At 38.6% G+C, this 20,898-nt stretch overlaps 2 protein-coding genes and 1 long non-coding RNA gene across 9 annotated transcripts in view; 1 reads left to right on the plus strand and 2 right to left on the minus strand.

Annotated features, from left to right (window-relative positions):
* lipe (lipase E, hormone sensitive type) overlaps positions 1-294 on the minus strand; it is a 35,370-nt gene extending 35,076 nt beyond the window's left edge. The window contains exon 1 of one of the 3 annotated variants that reach the window (XM_062962174.1): positions 169-294. The gene's annotated coding sequence lies outside the window, so the exon portion shown is untranslated. The other 2 variants (XM_062962176.1, XM_062962175.1) reach the window with 2 other exon arrangements.
* Positions 92-16,891, plus strand: LOC134293726 (uncharacterized). 2 transcript variants are annotated; one of them, XR_010000690.1, is made up of 2 exons: positions 92-448; positions 16,026-16,891. It is a non-coding gene; the product is annotated as an uncharacterized LOC134293726 (long non-coding RNA). The 2 variants fall into 2 exon arrangements; XR_010000691.1 differs by lacking the exon at positions 16,026-16,891 and adding an exon at positions 2,515-5,689.
* The window catches only part of LOC134293725 (synapsin-2-like), a 27,268-nt gene continuing 8,822 nt past the window's right edge, over positions 2,453-20,898 (minus strand). The window contains exons 1-4 of one of the 4 annotated variants that reach the window (XM_062962179.1): positions 7,383-7,600; positions 4,552-4,644; positions 4,144-4,212; positions 2,453-2,669 (exon numbers count right to left, since the gene is read on the minus strand). In XM_062962179.1, the coding sequence (XP_062818249.1) occupies positions 2,509-2,669; positions 4,144-4,212; positions 4,552-4,644; positions 7,383-7,449 (390 nt within the window). In that variant the 5' untranslated portion in view covers positions 7,450-7,600 and the 3' untranslated portion in view covers positions 2,453-2,508. Of the gene's footprint in view, positions 2,670-4,143; positions 4,213-4,551; positions 4,645-7,370; positions 7,601-20,898 lie in introns of those variants that run through there. The other 3 variants (XM_062962178.1, XM_062962177.1, XM_062962180.1) reach the window with 3 other exon arrangements.

A 20,898-nucleotide genomic window follows, 5' to 3' on the forward strand; every position in this document is an offset into this window, starting at 1 on the left:
CTCCCCCGGAAAAAGCAAATTTTTGGGCCGTCTTTTTGTGCCGCCCCCCTATTTTGCCGGAATGGAATCGCCCTCGCAAATGGAGCATGCGAAGGGACGGGCGATTCCACTTGCGGGAATAGGGGAGCCCGGTGACGTCACGAGGCCACGCCCACCTGGCGAACTCACCAGCCGAGGATAACGCCGCTCTGCCGCTTCCGCCCTCGCCGGCCCAAGACTGGATCGAACGCTCGCCAGGTGTCACGTGACCCTCCCGCCCGGCCAATCGGGAGGCGAGGCGGCCCTTTGCAAAGTCACCGCCCCCGTCGCCCCGGCAACCGCGCCGCGCTCGCTTCCGCCTGGCCGCGTTGACAGCTCGCCCTTAAAGGGGCCGCGCTCCCTTTTTGAAGAAGCCAAGCCAAACAAAGATTGGGGATGATGGGTGTGAGAATGCTGCAGGAATGAGGAGGTAACGGGAAAAAGAATTGGAAAAGTTACTTGAAGCCCATACATCACTCTGATGCTAATTGCATACTGTCTTCTTGTCTGATTAAAGGGCAATTAATAATATTTATTTATTTATTTATTTCCTAAATGTATATGCTTTTATATTTTTTATTTTTATATTTTTTATTTTTATATTTATTTTATATTTATTTTTGTATTATATTTATTTATTTGCTACATTTATATGCTTTTACATTTATACGTTTATATAAATGTCCATGAAATAACATTTATATTTACATTTACATTATTATTAATATATACATTTATATATTAATAATAATAATATTATGTATACTTATTTATAATTAATTATTATTACTCTTATCATAATGATAAATTATTACTATTATTCAGGTCGAAATAATAAATGATTATAATTAATTATTATTACTATTATCATCATAATAAATTATTACTATTATTCAGGTCGAAATAATAACAGGAAATAGTAAAATATATAATATTATATTTTAATATGTAATTTTTGTCTGTGTTTGCAGTTTTATATTTTAAAAGTTGCGAGCTGCTTTGAGTTCCAATCTTGGGAGGGAAATATTAAATATATTATTATTATTATTATTATTATTATTATTATTATTATTATTATTATTGCTTCTTGAAGGTACATAATATCGCAGCATTATTATTATTATTATTATTATTATTATTATCATCATCATCATATTTAAGGGGAGTCCAAATGATAAAAATGGGCAAATGTTTTCACTGTCCCTGCTGAAAATAATAATAATAATAATAATAATAATAATAATAATAGTGTTTTATTCTTTAGAAGGTAAATAATAATAATGATAATAATAAAGCCTACATTATTATTATTATTACTTCTTGAAGGTACATCATATCTTATTATTATTATTATTATTATTATTATTATTATTATTATTATTATCATATTTAAGGGGAGTCCAAATGATAAGAATGGGCAAATGTTTTCACTGTCCCTGCTGAAAATAATAATAATAATAATAATAATAATAATAATAATAATAGTGTTTTATTCTTTAGAAGGTAAATAATAATAATGATAATAATAAAGCCTAGATTATTATTATTATTATTATTATTATTATTATTATTATTATTATTACTTCTTGAAGGTACATAATATCCAAATGATAAGAATGGGCAAATGTTTTCACTGTCCCTGTTGAAAATAATAATAATAATAATAATAATAATAATAATAATAATAATAAATTGTGTTTTATTATAGCTCATAATAATAATGATGATAATAATTATCATTTATAATAAAGCCTAAATTATTATTATTATTATTATTATTATTATTATTATTATTGACACAACGACGTTGTATGACACAGCAAACAAGATAGACATGCTGGATTTCGTATCACAAAACCACAAGTCGGACACTTCCCAAGTGTCTAGGACTGTGTGATGTATTTTCGGATGATGCGTGCAGATCCCAGTAGGGTGGCCATTTGCAGTTGGCAGATCGTAATTTTGTCAATGTCTATTGTTTCCAAATGCCGGCTGAGATCTCTTGGCACGGCACCCAGTGTGCCCATCACCACCGGGACCACCTGCCCTGGTTTCTGCCAGAGTCTTTGAAGTTCAATCTTGAGGTCCTGAGAGCGGCTGAGTTTTTCCTGTTGTTTTTCGTCAATGCGACTGTCACCTGGGATGGCGACATCAATGATCCAAACCTTGTTCTTTTCCACAACTGTGATGTCTGGTGTGTTGTGTTCCAGAACTTTGTCAGTCTGGATTCGGAAGTCCCACAGTATCTTTGCGTGCTCATTTTCCAAGACTTTTGCAGGTTTGTGATCCCACCATTATTATTATTATTATTATTATTATTATTATTATTATTATTATCATCATCATTTCAGGCTATGTGTATTGGGTATACAAGAGACACAAATAACCATTGTTTGCTTCAGTTTTGGAGTAAGATAGGACGCAGAGAAATCAATCAATATTGGAAATCAATAGCTTTATTGATGAGGCTTTGTGGTTTATTATGCTCTGCTAAAGGGGGATGCTGATCTGCCTCCGAAGGCAATGCTTCAGGAACCGCAGGCACTGATTCTTCCTTTGCTGCAAGTGATGCTTGGCTTTTCTGCCGTGGTGATGATGAGGATGATGGGGATGATGATGATGGCGGCGACGGCGGCGACGATGGGGTTCTTCTGCAAAGGAGGATAGAGCCCTTCATATGTGCTTGGACTACAACTCCCAGCACCCACTTTCCAGCATAAGCAACGGGGATCTATAAACCTCTCCATATGTTCTAGTACTGCAACTCCCAGCATCCCGAGCCAGCAAAGCCAATGGGAACCAATAGCTCCCCTTATGTTCTTGGACAGCAACTCCCATCAGCCACTAGCCAGTACAGCCAAAGGGAATTTACAGAATTCTCCATATGTGCTTGGACTGCAACTCCCAGCATCCCCTTTCCAACATAACCAATGGGAATTAATGGAACTCTCCATAAGTTCTAGTACTGCAACTCCCAGCATCCCCTTTCCAACATAACCAATGGGAATTAATGGAACTCTCCATAAGTTCTAGTACTGCAGCTCCCAGCATCCCCTTTCCAACATAACCAATGGGAATTAATGGCACTCTCCATACGTTCTAGTACTGCAGCTCCCAGCACCCCCTAACCAGCATAGCTAACAGGAACCAATTGCTCTCCATATGTTAGTGGACTGCAATTCCCAGCATCCCCTTTCCAACATAACCAATGAGAATTGATTGAACTTTCCATAAGTTCTAGTACTGCAGCTCCCAGAATCCCCTAACTAGCATAACTAATAGGAACCAATTGCTCTCCATATCTTAGTGGATTGCAACTCCCAGCATCCCCTTTCCAACATAACCAATGGGAATTAATTGAACTCTCCATAAGTTCTAGTACTGCAGCTCCCAGCATCTCCTAACCAGCATAGCTAATAGGAACCAATTGGTTTCCATATCTTAGTGAACTGTAACTCCCAGCATCCCCTTTCCAACATAACCAATGGGAATCAATTAAACTCTCCATACGTTCTAGTACTGCAGCTCCCAGCACCCCCTAACCAGCATAGCTAACAGGAACCAATTGCTCTCCATATCTTAGTGGACTGCAACTCCCAGCATCCCTAAGCCAGCTCTCTTTATGTTCTTGGACTTTAAACCCCAGCATCCCCTTTCCAGTATAACCAATGGGAATTAATGTAACTCTCCATATGTTCTAGTACTGCAACTCCCAGCATCCCCTAACCAGCATAGTCAATGGAAACCAATTACTCTCCCTATGTTCTTGGACTGCAACTCCCATCAGCCCTTAGCCAGCAAAGCGAATGGGAACCAATAGCTCTCCATTATTATATGTGGTGCGACTGCAGCTCCCATCAGCCCACAACTAACCAAGCCAATTGTGAGTAATGTCGCGACTTTAACCCTGTAGGGTTACATTGATTTCCCTGCAAGGAATTGCACTGCACCTCCCAGCATCCCCTAGGCAGCATAGCTAGCAGGAACCAGTAAAAGGTACCAGCTGTGCTTGGACTGTAACTCCCAGCATCCCCAGTTGGGAACCACTAGAGCTCCCAGTCAAGGGAAACAGAAGGGTCCCTCTCCATTGACATTGACCCATTGCACCCCAAAGCGTCTCCTTACCTGTCATGAAGAAGAAGCCAAAATGATCGCAAGGACAATGGTGCTTGTGTCTTTTCGGGGCGTCCATGCCTGGAAAAGGGATGGTGGGTGAGCCGGTTATGCATGGGTGCAAAATTATTATTATTATTATTATTATTATTATTATTATTATTATTATTATTATGACACAGCAAACAAGATAGACATGCTGGATTTCGTATCACAAAATCACAAGTCGAACACTTCCCAAGTGTCTAGGACTGTGTGATGTATTATTATTATTATTATTATTATTATTATTATTATTATTATTATTATTATTATTATTATGACACAGCAAACAAGATAGATATGCTGGATTTCGTATCACAAAATCCCAAGTCGAACACTTCCCAAGTGGTCCAAAGCCACAATGGGGAAAGGGCTCACCTGGGCATGGGCAGAGTTCTGTCCCACCTGGGCTGCGTTTTGACCTGCTCAGTTCTGCCTTTGGGAGGACAAGGCCTTCTCCTCCATCCGACACTGAAAGAAAGAAAGAAAGAAAGAAAGAAAGAAAGAAAGAAAGAAAGAAAGAAAGAAAGAAAGAGAGAGATGGAGATAGAGATAGATAGAGAGAGAGAAAAAAGGAAGGAAAGAAGGATGAAAGAATAGGAAAGAGAAAGAAGGAAGGAAGCAAAAAGAGAGAGAGAGGAAAAGAAAGGGAAAGAAGGAAGGAAGAAGAAAGGGGAAAGAAAGAGAAAGAGAAAGAAGGAAGGAGAAAGAGAGAGGAAGGAAGGAAGGAAGGAAGGAAGGAAGGAAGGAAGGAAGGAAGGAAGGAAGGAAGAAGATAGATGGAAACAAAGAAAGGGAAAGAGAGAGGGGGAGAGGGAAGGAAGGAAAAAGAAATAAATCCAAGAAGGAAGGAAAAATAGAGGGAAAGAAAGAAAGAAAGAAAGAAAGAAAGAAAGAAAGAAAGAAAGAAAGAAAGAAAGAAAGAAAGAAAGAAAGAAAGAAAGAAAGAAAGGAGAAATCCAAGAAGGAAGGAAAGAGAAATAGAGGAAAAGAAAGAAAGGAAGGAAGGAAGGAAGGAAGGAAGGAAGGAAGGAAGGAAGGAAGGAAGGAAGGAAGGAAGAGATAGAGATGAGAGAGAGAGAGAGAGAGAGAGAGAGAGAGAGAGAGAGAGAGAGAGAGAGAGAGAGAGAGAGCGGGGGAAAGGAAGGATGAAAGAAAAGGAAAGAGAAAGAAGGAAGGAAAAAGAAAGAGAGAGGAAAAGAAAGGGAAGGAAGGAAGGAAGGAAGGAAGGAAGGAAGGAAGGAAGGAAGGAAGGAAGGAAGGAAGGAAGGAGGGAAGGAAGGAAGGAAGGAAGAAAATAGATGGAAAAAAAAAAAGGGAAAGAGAGAGGAAGAGGGAAGAAAGGAAGAAGAAAGAGATAGAGAGAAGGAAGGATGAAAGAAAGAGAAAGAAGGAAGGAAGAAGAAAGGAGAAAGAAAGAAAGAGATAGAGATAGAGATGAGAGAGAGAAGGAAGGAAGGAAGGAAGAAAGAAAAAGAAAGAGAGTGAGGAAAAGAAAGGGAAAGAAGGAAGGAAGGAAGGAAAGAAGGAAGGAAGGAAGAAGATAGATGGAAACAAAAAAAGGGAAAGAGAGAGGAAGAGGGAAGCAAGGAAGAAGAAAGAGATAGAGATGATTATTATTATTATTATTATTATTATTATTATTATTATTATTATTATTATGACACAGCAAACAAGATAGATATGCTGGATTTCATATCACAAAATCACAAGTTGAACACTTCCCAAGTGTCTAGGACTGTGTGATTATTATTATTATTATTATTATTATTATTATTATTATTATTATTATTATTATTATGACACAGCAAACAAGATAGATATGCTGGATTTCATATCACAAAATCACAAGTTGAACACTTCCCAAGTGTCTAGGACTGTGTTATTATTATTATTATTATTATTATTATTATTATTATTATTATTATTATTATTATATTGTATGACACAGCAAACAAGATAGATATGCTGGATTTCGTATCACAAAATCACAAGTCGAACACTTCCCAAGTGTCTAGGACCGTGTGATGTATTTTCGGATGATGTGCACAGATCCCAGTCGGGTGGCCTTTTGCAGTTGGCAGATCGTACTTTTATCAATGTCTATTGTTTCCAAATGCTGGCTGAGATCTTTTGGCATGGCACCAAAATTATTATTATTATTATTATTATTATTATTATTATTATTATTATTATTATTATTATTGTCTGAACTTTAAAAGAGCTTAGTTTGAAATTTTGGGCTGCAAAAAAAAGAGTCATTTTTGGCCAAACCCTTCCTATGGACATATTTTTTAATAACCTCATTCTCCATATTCTTCCCCATTCCTGATTATTCAATTTTTCCCCGAAATCTACTTCCCACATTTCCTTCAAATGAACTTGTTCCTGTTCGTCCGTTAGTAGTCGTTTATAGATATTGCTTTACGGTACCTTTTAATGCTACACTGAAAAGCTAGTAAAGCCTTCAATTGAACTAATAGATGGTACAGTAGAGTCTCACTTATCCAAGCTAAACGGGCTGACAGAAGCTTGGATAAGCGAATATCTTGGATAATAAGGAGGGATTAAGGAAAATCCTATTAAACATCAAATTAGGTTATGATTTTACAAATTAAGCACCAAAACATCATGTTATACAACAAATTGGACAGAAAAAGTAGTTCAATATGCAGTAATGTTATGTAGTAATTACTGTACAGTAGAGTCTCACTTATCCAAGCTAAACGGGCTGACAGAAGCTTGGATAAGCGAATATCTTGGATAATAAGGAGGGATTAAGGAAAAGCCTATTAAACATCAAATTAGGTTATGATTTTACAAATTAAGCACCAAAACATCATGTTATACAACAAATTGGACAGAAAAAGTAGTTCAATACGCAGTAATGTTATGTTGTAATTACTGTATTTACGAATTTAGCACCAAAATATCACGATATATTGGAAACATTGACTACAAAAATGGCTTGGATATCCAGAGGCTTGGATAAGCGAGGCTTGGATAAGTGAGACTCTACTGTAATTCCAATAAGAGGTGAATCCGCTCCGGATTCTAGTCTTGAACTTTAAAGGAACTAACTTTGGGAAGTGTTTTCTTGGAGCTGAGACTCAAACCTGGAGCGGGTTTAGGGTCCAATAGACGCCACATGCCGCCTCCATTTACACCCCATTGGCCTTACCTGGGTGTATCCTTACCTGGGCGCTCACCTGAGCCAAATGTGACCCCCAAAAAGGCGGCCAGGAGGGCCAGAAGCAATGCGCTTGTCTTCGCCATGGCTTTGCTCGGATCTACCTGGGCGACGGAGTCCGGAACTGGGACTCATTCTGGTTTCGGTGCCTCTTTTGTTGCAAAGGATTAGAGGAGGGGACTGAAAGGGGGGTAGAGTGTCTGGGGCAATCCCCAGAGCCACTCAGGCAGAAACGCAGGTGTTTGCTCAACGGGCTCTCCAAAGCTCATGGTTTCCAGGGACACCAATCAAACTCAAGTTTGGAACTTTCCGAAAAAAAGAACCTTCATTCTAGGCTCACATTTCCTCATACTTTGAAGGCCATGCTGGGAAAAAGGGAGGCCAAAAATCCCCTTAGTCCAGTGGGTCTCAAACGTCCTAATGCCGAGACCCCTTAATCCAGTTCCTCATGTTGTGACCTCCAACCATAACATTATTTTCATTGCGACTTCATCACTGTCATTTTGCTCCTGTTACGAATCATAATGTCAATATCTGATATGCAGGGTGTATTTTCATTCACTGGAACACATTTGGCACAAAAATACGCAAATTTGAATACTGGAGGCGTTAGGGGGGATTGGTTTTGTCATTTGGGAGTTGTAGTTGCTGGGATTTATAATAATAATAATAATAATAATAATAATAATAATAATAATAATAATAATAATAATTTTATTTTTATACCCCGCCCCATCTCCCCGGAGGGACTCGGGACGGCTTACATGGGACCAAGCCCAGGTCACAAACAATATAAAAACATAACAATAAAACAATCAATCAACAGTAAAACAAGTCATAGGTCAAGATACAGTAAATATACTATCATAAAATCCTGGGTCGGCTCTAAAAAAGAACTGGGCCAAAAAAGTGCAATTAGTGTCAGATTCAATCAAGCTGAGGATTTATAGTTCACCTGCAATCAAAGAGCATTCTGAACCCTACCAATGATGGAATTAAGCCAAACTTGGCACACAGAACTCCCACGACCAACAGAAAATACTGGAAGGGTTTGGTGGGCATTGACCTTGGGTTCGGGAGTTGTAGTTCACTTCCATCTAGAGAGCACTGTGGACTCAAACAATGACGGATCCAGACCAAACTTGGCATGAATACTCAATATGCTCAAACGTGAACACTGGCGGAGTTTGGGGGAAATAGACCTTGACATTTGGGAGTTGTAGTTGCTGGGATTTATAGTTCAGCTACAATCAAAGAGCATTCTGAAACCCATCAATGATGGAATTCAGCCAAACTTTACACACAGAACTCCCACGACCAACAAAAAATATTGGAAGGGTTTGCTGGGCATTGACCTTGAGTTTGGGAGTTGTAGTTCACCTACATCCAGAGAGCACTGTGGACTCAAACTTGGCATGAATACTCAATATGCCCAGATTTAAACATTGGTAGAGTTTGGGGGAAATAGACCTTGGCATCTGAGAGTTGTAGTTGCTGGGATTTATAGTTCACCTACAATCAAAGAGCATTTTGAACCCCACCAATGATGGAACTGAACCAAATGTGACACACAGAACTCCCAACAGGAAATACTATAAAGGGAATGCTCAATATGCTCAAACGTGAACACTGGTGAAGTTTGGGGAAAATAGACCTTGGCATCTGAGAGTTGTAGTTGCTGGGATTTATAGTTCAGCTACAATCAAAGAGCATTCTGAAACCCATCAATGATGGAATTCAGCCAAACTTTGCACACAGAACTCCCACGACCAACAAAAAATATTGGAAGGGTTTGGTGGGCATTGACCTTGAGTTTGGGAGTTGTAGTTCACCTACATCCAGAGAGCACTGTGGACTCAAACTTGGCATGAATACTCAATATGCCCAGATTTAAACATTGGTGGAGTTTGGGGGAAATAGACCTTGGCATCTGAGAGTTGTAGTTGCTGGGATTTATAGTTCAGCTACAATCAAAGAGGATTCTGAACCCCACCAATGATGGAATTCAGTCAAACTTTGCACACAGAACTCTCACGACCAACAGAAAATATTGGAAGGGTTTGCTGGGCATTGACCTTGAGTTCGGGAGTTGTAGTTCACCTACATCCAGAGAGCACTGTGGACTCAAACAATGATGGATCCGGACCAAACTTGGCAAGAATGCTCAATATGCTCAAATGTGAACACTGGCGGAGTTTGGAGGAAATAGACCTTGACATTTGGGAGTTGTAGTTGCTGGGATTTATAGTTCACCTACAATCAAAGAGCATTCTGAACCCCACCAATGATAGAATTCAGCCAAACTTTACACACAGAACTCCCACGACCAACAAAAAATACTGGAAGGATTTGCTGGGCATTGATCTTGAGTTTGGGAGTTGTAGTTCACTTCCATTGAGAGAGCACTGTGGACTCAAACAATGATGGATCCGGACCAAACTTGGCACAAATACTTAATAAGCTCAAACGTGAACACTGGTGGAGTTTGGGGAAAATAGACCTTGGCATCTGGGAATTGTAGTTGCTGGGATTTATAGCTCCCAAAACTTTGTGATACTCTCTTCCATTGTGAATCTTCTCTTGGAACCTGTTTCGGAACTAGCGAAACAGGTTCCCTTTTTGGCAAAAAGCGCAAACAAACAAAGGCCTTGAAGCCACGGTGTTCCCGGAACCTCGTTTCCTCTTAAAGGGATTAACTATTTTATTTTTTCATAATCTTAATGTTTAATTCTATCTTGTTGTTTATATTCTGGTTTTACATTTTTATTTCATGTCATTTATTGGACACGGTGAGACACTTCGAGTCTCTTTTAAGAGAGAAAAAGCAGGATATAAATAGTAGTAGTAGTAATGATAATAATAATGTGATGCAGTCCAAACTAGGAAATGGAATGACACAGAATGGGAGTTGTAGTTTCTCATACGAGGAGTGAATGAAAAGTAATGCCTCCACCTTCGTAACTCCTCAACCAAGGCCTTAGCATTGAACGGTTGTGTTGTTAAAGTGTGAAGTATAGAACCCTATGCAGACGGGGAAGCCTTAGCATTGGACGGTTGTGTTGTTAAAGGGCGAAGTATGGAACCCTGCGCAGACGGGGAACCCTTAGCATTGAACGGTTGTGTTGTTAAAGTGCCAAGTATGGAACCCTGTGCAGACGGAGAAGCCTTAGCATTGAAGATTGTGAGATGCCGGTTGCGGAAACAGAGTGTCGACTTCTTCCATGACGGCTTCAGAAAACTTGTTCATTGTTGGCAGAAATGCATCCAATTGTCTGGTGGTGTTGTGGAAAAGTGAATAGTGGTCGTTAAAGAGCACGTTCTCAGGATTATTTCTGCGTTTCATTTATTAAAATATTCCCATCCAAACCCAAGTGACGAAGGTGGAGGCATTACTTTTCATTCAACCTTCATAGCTTAAACTATTTTGCATAGCTTCAATATCTAACCCTTTCATGGTGTGATTGTCCTTGGCACATGGGAGTTGTAGTTCACCTGCACCAAGAGAGCACTGAGCCCATCCTTATGCATTTTCTAATGGGAGCATTCATAAAAAAACAACAGGAAAAACTGGGTTTTTCTCAGAGATAGAGCTATAAATGACCAAACTGATATTACCTAACACCCCAAAACAAAAAATGTCTTTTTCAAATAATGTGGCCACCGCAGGATCCCCAAGTTAGTAGTAGTAGTAGTAGTAGTAGTAGTAATATAAATAATAATAATAATAATAATAATAATAATAAAGTAAAGTCTCACTTATCCAACATAAACGGGCCGGCAGAACGTTGGATGAGCGAATATGTTGGATTAAAAAGGAGAGATTAAGAAAAAGCCATAAAAAGCCATTAAACATCAAATTAGGTTATGATTTTACAAATTAAGCACCAAAACATCATGTTATGCAACAAATTTGACAGAAGAAGTACAGTAGAGTCTCACTTATCCAACATAAACGGGCCGGCAGAACGTTGCATGAGCGAATATGTTGGATAATAAGGAGAGATTAAGAAAAAGCCTATTAAACATCAAAATAGGTTATGATTTTACAGATTAAGCACCAAAACATCATGTTATGCAACAAATTTGACAGAAGAAGTACAGTAGAGTCTCACTTATCCAACATAAACGGGCCGGCAGAACGTTGCATGAGCGAATATGTTGGATAATAAGGAGAGATTAAGAAAAAGCCTATTAAACATCAAAATAGGTTATGATTTTACAGATTAAGCACCAAAACATCATGTTATGCAACAAATTGGACAGAAAAAGTACAGTAGAGTCTCACTTATCCAACATAAACGGGCCGGCAGAACGTTGCATGAGCGAATATGTTGGATAATAAGGAGAGATTAAGAAAAAGCCTATTAAACATCAAAATAGGTTATGATTTTACAGATTAAGCACCAAAATATCATACAAAAAAAATGTCAGAAAAAGGAGTTCAATGCGCAGTAATGTTATGTTATAATTACTGTATTTACAAATTTAGCACCAAAATATCACGATGTATTGAAAACATTGACCACAGAAATGCGTTGGATAATCCAGAACGTTGGATAAGCGAGTGTTGGATAAGTGAGACTCTACTGTAGTTCATTACACCTTAATGCTATGTAGTAATTACTGTATTTACGAATTTAGTACCAAAATATCACAATGTATTGAAAACATTGACCACAAAAATGCGTTGGATAATCCAGAACGTTGGATAAGTGAGACTCTACTGTAATAGTAATGGCAGCCTTGGTTGAGTTATTTTGCCTTCTAGGAAACATTTAGACCTCATTTTTCATTTTATTTCTTTTTTAGTAGCTCCTCTAACACTCCTCCAGCCTCATATTCCAAATAAATTATCATTTTTTTCTATTTGCTTTCTTACCTATCCTTGCAAAGATATTGGAAATACTATTGCATAGCTGGCCATCCGATTTCAGTCCATTCGAATTAATCACCTAATCAAACCCAGCTGGCTTTCCAAGGCTTTGCTCAAGAAAATCCGAAACGTCAGAGGCTTCACTTCGAGAGATTAAACACTAGATGGCGCTCCAACCTCACAGGCCGTTCTAGGCAGATGTTTTGTTTTTAATGGCAATTTTATGCAGTTTAACATCACGGTTTGTATTCATAGAAGTTGAAATGCATCTAAATCAAGACCACCACACCCAGTTAGACACCAACCAATCATCATCATCATCATCATCATCACTATTATTTCATTGTCAAGGCTTTCATGGCTGGAATCACTGGGCGATTATTATTATTATTATTATTATTATTGACACAATGACATTGTATGACACAGCAAACGAGATGTATATGCTGGATTTTGTATCACAAAATCACAAGTCGAACACTTCCCAAGTGTTTAGGACTGTGTGATATATTTTTGGATGATGTGCGCAGATTAATAATAATAATAATAATAATCATTATCATTATCATTATCGTTATGTAATATGCCCCTTTTTCTCTCTTAAGGGCAAAGCTAAATTTATGTTGTGTTGTCGAAGGCTTTCATGGCTGGAATCACTGAGTTGCTGTGAGTTTTCCGGGCTGTCTGGCCATGTTCCAGAAGCATTCTCTCCTGACGTTTCGCCCACACCTATGGCAAGCATTCTCAGAGGTTGTGAGGTTTGTTGGAAACTAGGCAAGGGAGGTTTATAAATCTGTGTAAGGTCCAGGGTGGGAGAAAGAACTTGTGGGAATGGTACAGATGTCCACCTTGATTAGCATTGAAAAGCCTTGCAGCTGCAGAGCCTGGCTGCTTCCTTCCTGGGGGAATCCTTTGTTGGGAGATGTTAACTGTCCCTGCCATAGATGTGGGTGAAACGTCAGGAAGGAATGCTTCTGGAATATGGCCAACCAGCCCAGGAAACTCACAGCAACCCAAATAATTTATGTTATTTTTCAAAAATAAGAATGGACGGATTAGCATGTAACCTCTTGTTTTGGATTTCTTGGATGCAGTGCATATGTTTTTATAAAAGACCCAAGATTTTAAATAGTTTAGGTCTCAATCAGCCCCTTTGGATCTCAATTAAGAGATGATAATGATGATAACAACAACAACAACAATAATAATAATAGGTAATGTAATAATAATAAAGTCACAATTCTACAGCAATAATATGTCATAATAATAATAATGATAATAATAATAATAATAATAATAATAATAATAATAATAATAATAATAATAATAGGTTTGGATCATTGATGTCGCCATCCCAGGTAACAGTCGCATTGACGAAAAACAACCGGAAAAACTCAGCCGCTCTCAGGACCTCAAGATTGAACTTCAAAGACTCTGGCAGAAACCAGTGCAAGTGGTCCCGGTGGTGATGGGCACACTGGGTGTTGTGCCAAAAGATCTCAGCCGGCATTTGGAAACAATAGACATTGACAAAATTACGATCTGCCAACTGCAAAAGGCCACCCTACTGGGATCTGCACACATCATCAGAAAATACATCACACCGTCCTAGACACTTGGGAAGTGTTCGACTTGTGGTTTTGTGAAACGAAATCCAGCATATCTCTCTTGTTTGCTGTGCCATAAAATAATAATAATAATAATAATAATAATAATAATAATAATAATAATAATAATAATAATAATAATAATAATAATAATACATCACACAGTCCTAGACACTTGGGAAGTGTTCGACTTGTGATTTTGTGATATGAAATCCAGCATATCTATCTTGTTTGCTGTGTCATACAATAATAATAATAATAATAATAATAATAATAATAATAATAATAATAATAATAATAATATACATCACACAGTCCTAGACACTTGGGAAGTGTTCGACTTGTGATTTTGTGATACGAAATCCAGCATGTCTATCTTGTTTGCTGTGTCATACAATAAAATAATAATAACAACTGTCCTAGACACTTGGGAAATGTCTGACCTGTGATCCAATACAACAGCCAGCAGAGGGTCTGCTGCGGACTCATCTTGTTGTGTTTCAAATAATAATAAGAATAATAATAATAAGCATATTTTTTAAAAAGAATCATTAGCTTTTGCCTAATGGGAGCCTTTGCAAGCCTAGAATGGGAGCCTAGAAGTTGCTTTTCAATATAGAGAGAGTCGCTTGCAATTTGGAGTAAAGGGAGTGCATAGAAAAGGAGTAAGGCAACACCTGTCATTCAGGAGGCTCCTGGCTAAGGGATCACCTTACCTGCCAGACCCACCTGGGAAGGAAAGCCCCGGAGGAGGCAGAGGCTGCCATGGCTACGGGCCCCGGGAGTTGTAGTTTTATAAGGCCACAGAGGAGTCGGCAAACTGCAGACTCCCAGGATCCCATATCATTGCATCCAGGACAATTCAGGTGGTGTAAAACTGCATTCGTTCTACAATGTAGATCTTTAAGGAAACTATAAGTCCCAGGTTCCTATAGCATTGCAGCCATGGCAGTTCAAGTGGTGCCAAACTGCATCCATTCTACATGCATCCTTAGTGAAACTACAACTCCCAGGTTCCTATAGCATTGCTGCCAACTGCACACATTCAACCGTGTAAATGCATCCTTAGTGAAACTACAACTCCCAGGTTCCTATAGCATTGCTGCCAACTGCACACATTCAACCGTGTAAATGCATCCTTAGTGAAACTACAACTCCCAGGTTCCTATAGCATTGCTGCCAACTGCACACATTCAACCGTGTAAATGCATCCTTAGTGAAACTACAACTCCCAGGTTCCTATAGCATTGCAGCCGTGGCAGTTCAAGTGGTGTCAAACTGCATCCATTCTAGATGTGTCCTTAGCACAACTACAACTCCCATGTGTCCTTAGTGAAACTACAACTCTCAAGATCCCATAGTATTGCGGCCAGGGCAGTTCAAGTGGTGCCAAACTGCATCCATTCTAGATGCGTCCTTAGTGCAACTACAACTCCCATGTGTCCTTAGTGAAACTACACTTCCCAGGATCCGACAGCATTGCTGCCAACTGCACACATTCTACAGTATAAATGCATTCTTAGTGAAACTACAACTCCCAGGTTCCTATAGCATTGCAGCCAAGGCAGTTCAAGTGGTGCCAAACTGCACCTCTTCTACAGTGTAGATACGTCCTTAGTGCAACTACAACTCCCATGTGTCCTTAATGAAACTACAACTCCCAGGATCCCATAGCATGGAGCCATGGCAGTTCAAGCTGTGCGGGACTGCTTTCGTTCTATAACTCTTGGCTAAACTACAAGACCCAAGATGCCCTTTAAATCCACATAGCTAACAATAGTGAAGAATGCTGGGAGCTGCAGTTTGAAAACGCTGCAGGATTCTCAACTTGCAAAACAGGGTTGCCAACTGACCAAAGGGGGGAAAGTCATACACCTTGCTCCTCTGTCATTAAAATTAATTGGTCCTCCAACTATGCTGTGTAGAACCATTGCAATCTTTGAGACCATGTTCAAGGCTTTGTAAAACTCCAAATCCCAGGATCTTATGCCATCCAAGTGATGTCAGACTGGGAATATCTGATGGAAACATCACTGGTTTCAAAGGCAGAGCTGCAGGAGCCGGTTGAGAAGTTGGCAACCTGATATTCTTCTTATAATTGGAGGAGGAGACGAGAATAATTTATTATCAGAGGCAGAAATAAAGCCTTTCCTCACTGTTTGTGTTGTGTTTGTTCCCCAAGGAACCTGAATCACGAAGCCGTGGATAATGGATGATGCGAGGCTTTTAAGCGCATGACAAAAATGCAAGGGAGGAAAGAGCGCATGATCTCTCCAGGCTCCAAGAAATGCCAGCGTTCTGTTCTTGCTTATCTATCTATACACAAAATAAAAGTGAAAATATGTGTGCATGTTTATGGTTGGGGTGTCCAGTCCACTTCCACAAACAGCTCTAGCTCCCACGGTCAGGAGACACCCATGGCATGCCACTGAATGACATTGCAGGTTATGGCGAGCGCCGTAAACATGTCCAAGAGCCCTGACAAGGTCCTCCACAAACACCCCATTGCCCACCACTCAAGTGAAGGCATTCATTCGGGGATAATTTCCTCCTAGATATCCTGTTTTTCCTCCACCACAGACATCCCAGTGTTCCTTGCTCTCTCCATTGGTGTGGAATTTGCATGACCCCGCCCACTGCCTCTCCCCTAACCCTTTCCTATTCTTTTCTATGGCACAAAACAAACAGAGGAATTGATCCGCAACTGAACATACTGGAGAGTTTGGGGAGTTGTAGGGACTGGGATGCATAGTTTTTTTTTTAATAGAGGGCTTTTAAAAATAATCTATCCTGTATTTATTATGGTCTTACCATTTATGTGTTTTAAATGCAATGTTTTTTATCCTTGTATTGTTTTAATTGATTGGTTTCAACTGTTATAATACTCTTGTTCATATTGTATTATTGTTTTATCTTTTTTATATTGTAATTTGTATTATGTTGCTTGTATTTTGTCCTTATGTTGTTTGGGCCTTTGTCCCATGTAAGCCGCCCCGAGTCCCCGCGGGGAGATGGTGGTGGGGTATAAATAAAGTATTATTATTATTATTATTATTATTATTATTATTATTATTATTATTATTACTACAGTAGAGTCTCACTTATCCAGCACTCGCTTATCCAACGTTCTGGATTATCCAACGCATTTTTGTAGTCAATGTTTTCAATACATCGTGATATTTTGGTGCTAAATTCGTAAATACAGTAATTACTACATAGCATTACTGCATATTGAACTACTTTGTTGTATAACATGATGTTTTGGTGCTTAATTTGTAAAATCATAACCTAATTTGATGTTTAATAGGATTTTCCTTGATCACTCCTTATTATCCAACATATTCGCTTATCCAACGTTCTGTCGGCCCGTTTAGCTTGGATAAGTGAGACTCTACTGTATTATTCAATTTTCTGTAAACCATATAGATATACAGAGCACACAATGGCTGAGACGGGATTCGAACTCGGGTCTCCAGGGCTGTTTTTTGCAATCACTCCCATTATTGAGGAAACAATACCAAGAAACTATGCATGAGTCAGGCTCGAGAAAATGCTCTCCTGGATGAATTTAGGGTGTGAATTACGGCCCGGTTTTAAGTGTGTCCGGGGGCACGCCTTGCACTTTCATTCCAAGCCGTTGAATTATTTAAGTGCCGTTTCCTGGAATCTCCTTTTTTCTTCCCAGCCAAGAAGGCCGCTGGCTCATGACTCAGGCAGGAACTCAACGGCGGCATTTTATTTTCTGTTTTCCTTTTTGCTTTTCTCCAAACCTAATCCGTCTCCGTAAAGGTCTTTCTCCGGTCACCGAAAATATAAAAACGCACCACTTATGGGAACGAAGGAGTCTTACGGCCATAATATCATCATCATAAAAAGGCTGCAACGAAGGAGAATTGAACTTGTAAACTTCACTCAAGAGCATTGATTTGAATGTCTGAGCAGAACAAGCTCAAAGGTTTCATTTAAAGCTATAAGACCCAGCATTTGGGCTGCAAACTCCAGAATGATGGGCCTTGTAGTCCAGAAAACATATACTATATATACTTGAGTATACGCCTAGTTTTTCAGCCCTTTTTTAGGACTAAAAAAGCCTCCCTCGGCTCATACTCGGGTGAGGATCCTGGTTGGCTTATATTTGGGTCAGCTTATACTCGAGAATATATGGTACATTTATTATTTTTCTCTATTATTGGTATTATTACATTTATTATTTTTCTCTATTATTGGTATTATTACATGCTTCCCAAAATACATAAGGGCATCCATCCTCCTCCTGGAAGACCCATTGTATCTGGAATAGGATCCATTCTAGAACCCATAGCCAAATACGTAGATCATTTTTTACAACCTTTTGTTACCCAGACCAAATCATATATTAAAGATACAAGACATTTCATCAACACAGTGGAATCCCTCCATATACCTGAAGGTGCTATACTCATGACTTTAGACATCACCAGCATTCCTTTAGAGGAAGCTAGGCAGGTTATTAAGGATGTATTGGACACTAGAGCATCATTGTCACCCCCAACACATTTTCTGATGGATCTATTAGACATTGTTCTAGAAAACAATTATTTTAAATTTGGCACACAATTTTATTTACAAGTATGTGGAGTCGCCATGGGGAGTTCTCTGGCTCCTGCTATTGCCAACCTATTTGTTGCCTACCTTGAGACAAAATTCATTTACAACAGCACATACAATCTAGATCTCCCCGACATGATCTATTATGGACGATACATTGATGACATCTTCTCAATTTTCCGGTCTGATACTGCAGCATCACATTTTAGAACATGGATTAATACCATACATGACCACATTAAATTTACAGATACATGTGACCGTAATAAGATCAATTTTTTAGATGTGTGTGTATTCAGGAAACATGATGTTTTGGTGCTTAATTTGTAAAATCATAACCTAATTTGATGTTTAATGGGCTTTTTCTTAATCTCTCCTTATTATCCAACATATTCGCTTATCCAACGTTCTGCTGGCCCGTTTATGTTGGATAAGTGAGACTCTACTGTATATTTATTATTTTTCTCTATTATTGTTGCTACTATTACATTTATGTTACTCTTTTTTATTATTATTATTACATTTATTATTTCACTCTGATCTTATTACAGTAGAGTCTCACTTATCCAAGCCTCGCTTATCCAAGCCTCTGGATTATCCAAGCCATTTTTGTAGTCAATGTTTTCAATATATCATGATATTTTGGTGCTAAATTCGTAATTACAGTAGAGTCTCACTTATTCAACATAAACGGGCCGGCAGAAGCTTGGATAAGCGAATATGTTGGATTATAAGGAGAGATTAAGAAAAAGCCTATTAAACGTCAAAATAGGTTATGATTTTACAAATGAAGCACCAAAACATCATGTTAGACATCAAATTTGACAGGAAAAGTAGTTCAGTACGTAGTAATGTTATGTTGTAATTACTGTATTTATGAATTTAGCACCAAAATATCATGATATATTGAAAACATTGACTACAAAAATCGCTTGGATTATCCAGAGGCTTGGATAAGCGAGGCTTGGATAAGTGAGACTCTACTGTATTTCATTTATTTTACTCTATTTTTATTATTATTATGAATACATTTATTATTTCACTCTGATCTTATTACACTAGAGTCATAATAATAATAATAATAATAATAATAATAATAATAATAATAATAATAATAATAAGTTTATTTATATCCCGCCTCCATCTCCCCGAAGGGGACTTGGGGCGGCTTACAGCAAAATCAAAATACAAGCGATGATAAAATATAAAACATCAAAGGACAAAAACAAAAACCAATAATAAAATATGCACAATAGGTGAAAAAAACACAACACAGAATTAAAACATCAAATTAAAAACAATGAGGTTGCAATAGTGGATAAGCAAGGTGCACATTATGAGTAATGAATTTGTAAATAGATAAACAGATTCGTAAATAGACTTATCCAAGTCTCGCTTATCCAAGCCTCTGGATTATCCAAGCCATTTTTGTAGTCAATGTTTTCAATATATCGTGATATTTTGGTGCTAAATTCGTAAATACAGTAGCGTCTCACTTATGCAAGCTAAACGGGCCAGCAGAAGCTTGGATAAGCGAATATGTTGGATAATAAGGAGAGATTAAGAAAAAGCCTATTAAACTAAATAGGTTATGATTTTACAAATGAAGCACCAAAACATCATGTTATGCAACAAATTTGACAGAAAAAGTAGTTCAATACGCAATAATGTTATGTTGTAATTACTGTATTTACGAATTTAGCACCAAAATATCATGATATATTGAAAACGTTGACTACAAAAATGGCTTGGATTATCCAGAAGATTGCATAAGCGAGGCTTGGATAAGTGAGACTCTACTGTACATTTATTATTTCACTCTGATCTTATTACAGCTTTGCTTCTCATCTCCTTCCCTCCAGTGAGCAGCCTTTGGGCATTATTTCCTGGAGGATGGACTGGTTGGATCTTCTTGCCAAGGTCCAAGGCACGCTCAGGATTTTCCTTCAAAAACATCTCTCGTCCTTCGCTCAGCCTTCCTTATGGTCCATCTCTCGCATCCATAGGTGACTATGGGGAAGACCATGGCTTTGACTATGCGGACCTTCGTTGCCAGTGAGATGTCTCTGCTCTTCACTCTTTTGTCCAGGTTGGCCATTGCTCTCCTCCCAAGAAGGAAACGTCTTCTGATTTCCTGGCTGCAGTGATCTTCACATCTAGAAATATAAAGTCTGTCACTGCCTCCACGCTTTCTCCCTCTATTTGCCAGTTATCAATCCGTCTGGTTGAAATCATCTTGGTTTTCTTGATGTTCAACTGCAATCCAGCTTTTGCACTTCTTTCTTTCTTCCACCTTGGTGAGAAGGCTCCTCAGCTCTTCCTCGCTTTTGGCCATCAGAGTGGTATCATCTGCATATCTAAGGTTGTTCATGTTTCTTCCAGCAATTTTAACTCCGGCCTTGGATTCGTCAAGCCCCGCATGTACGTCGCATGATGTGTTCTGTGTACAAGTTGAATAGGGAGGGCGA

This window comes from Anolis carolinensis, unplaced genomic scaffold, assembly GCF_035594765.1.
Source record: "Anolis carolinensis isolate JA03-04 unplaced genomic scaffold, rAnoCar3.1.pri scaffold_10, whole genome shotgun sequence".
In the NCBI taxonomy this organism is placed as follows: Eukaryota; Metazoa; Chordata; class Lepidosauria; order Squamata; family Dactyloidae; genus Anolis; species Anolis carolinensis.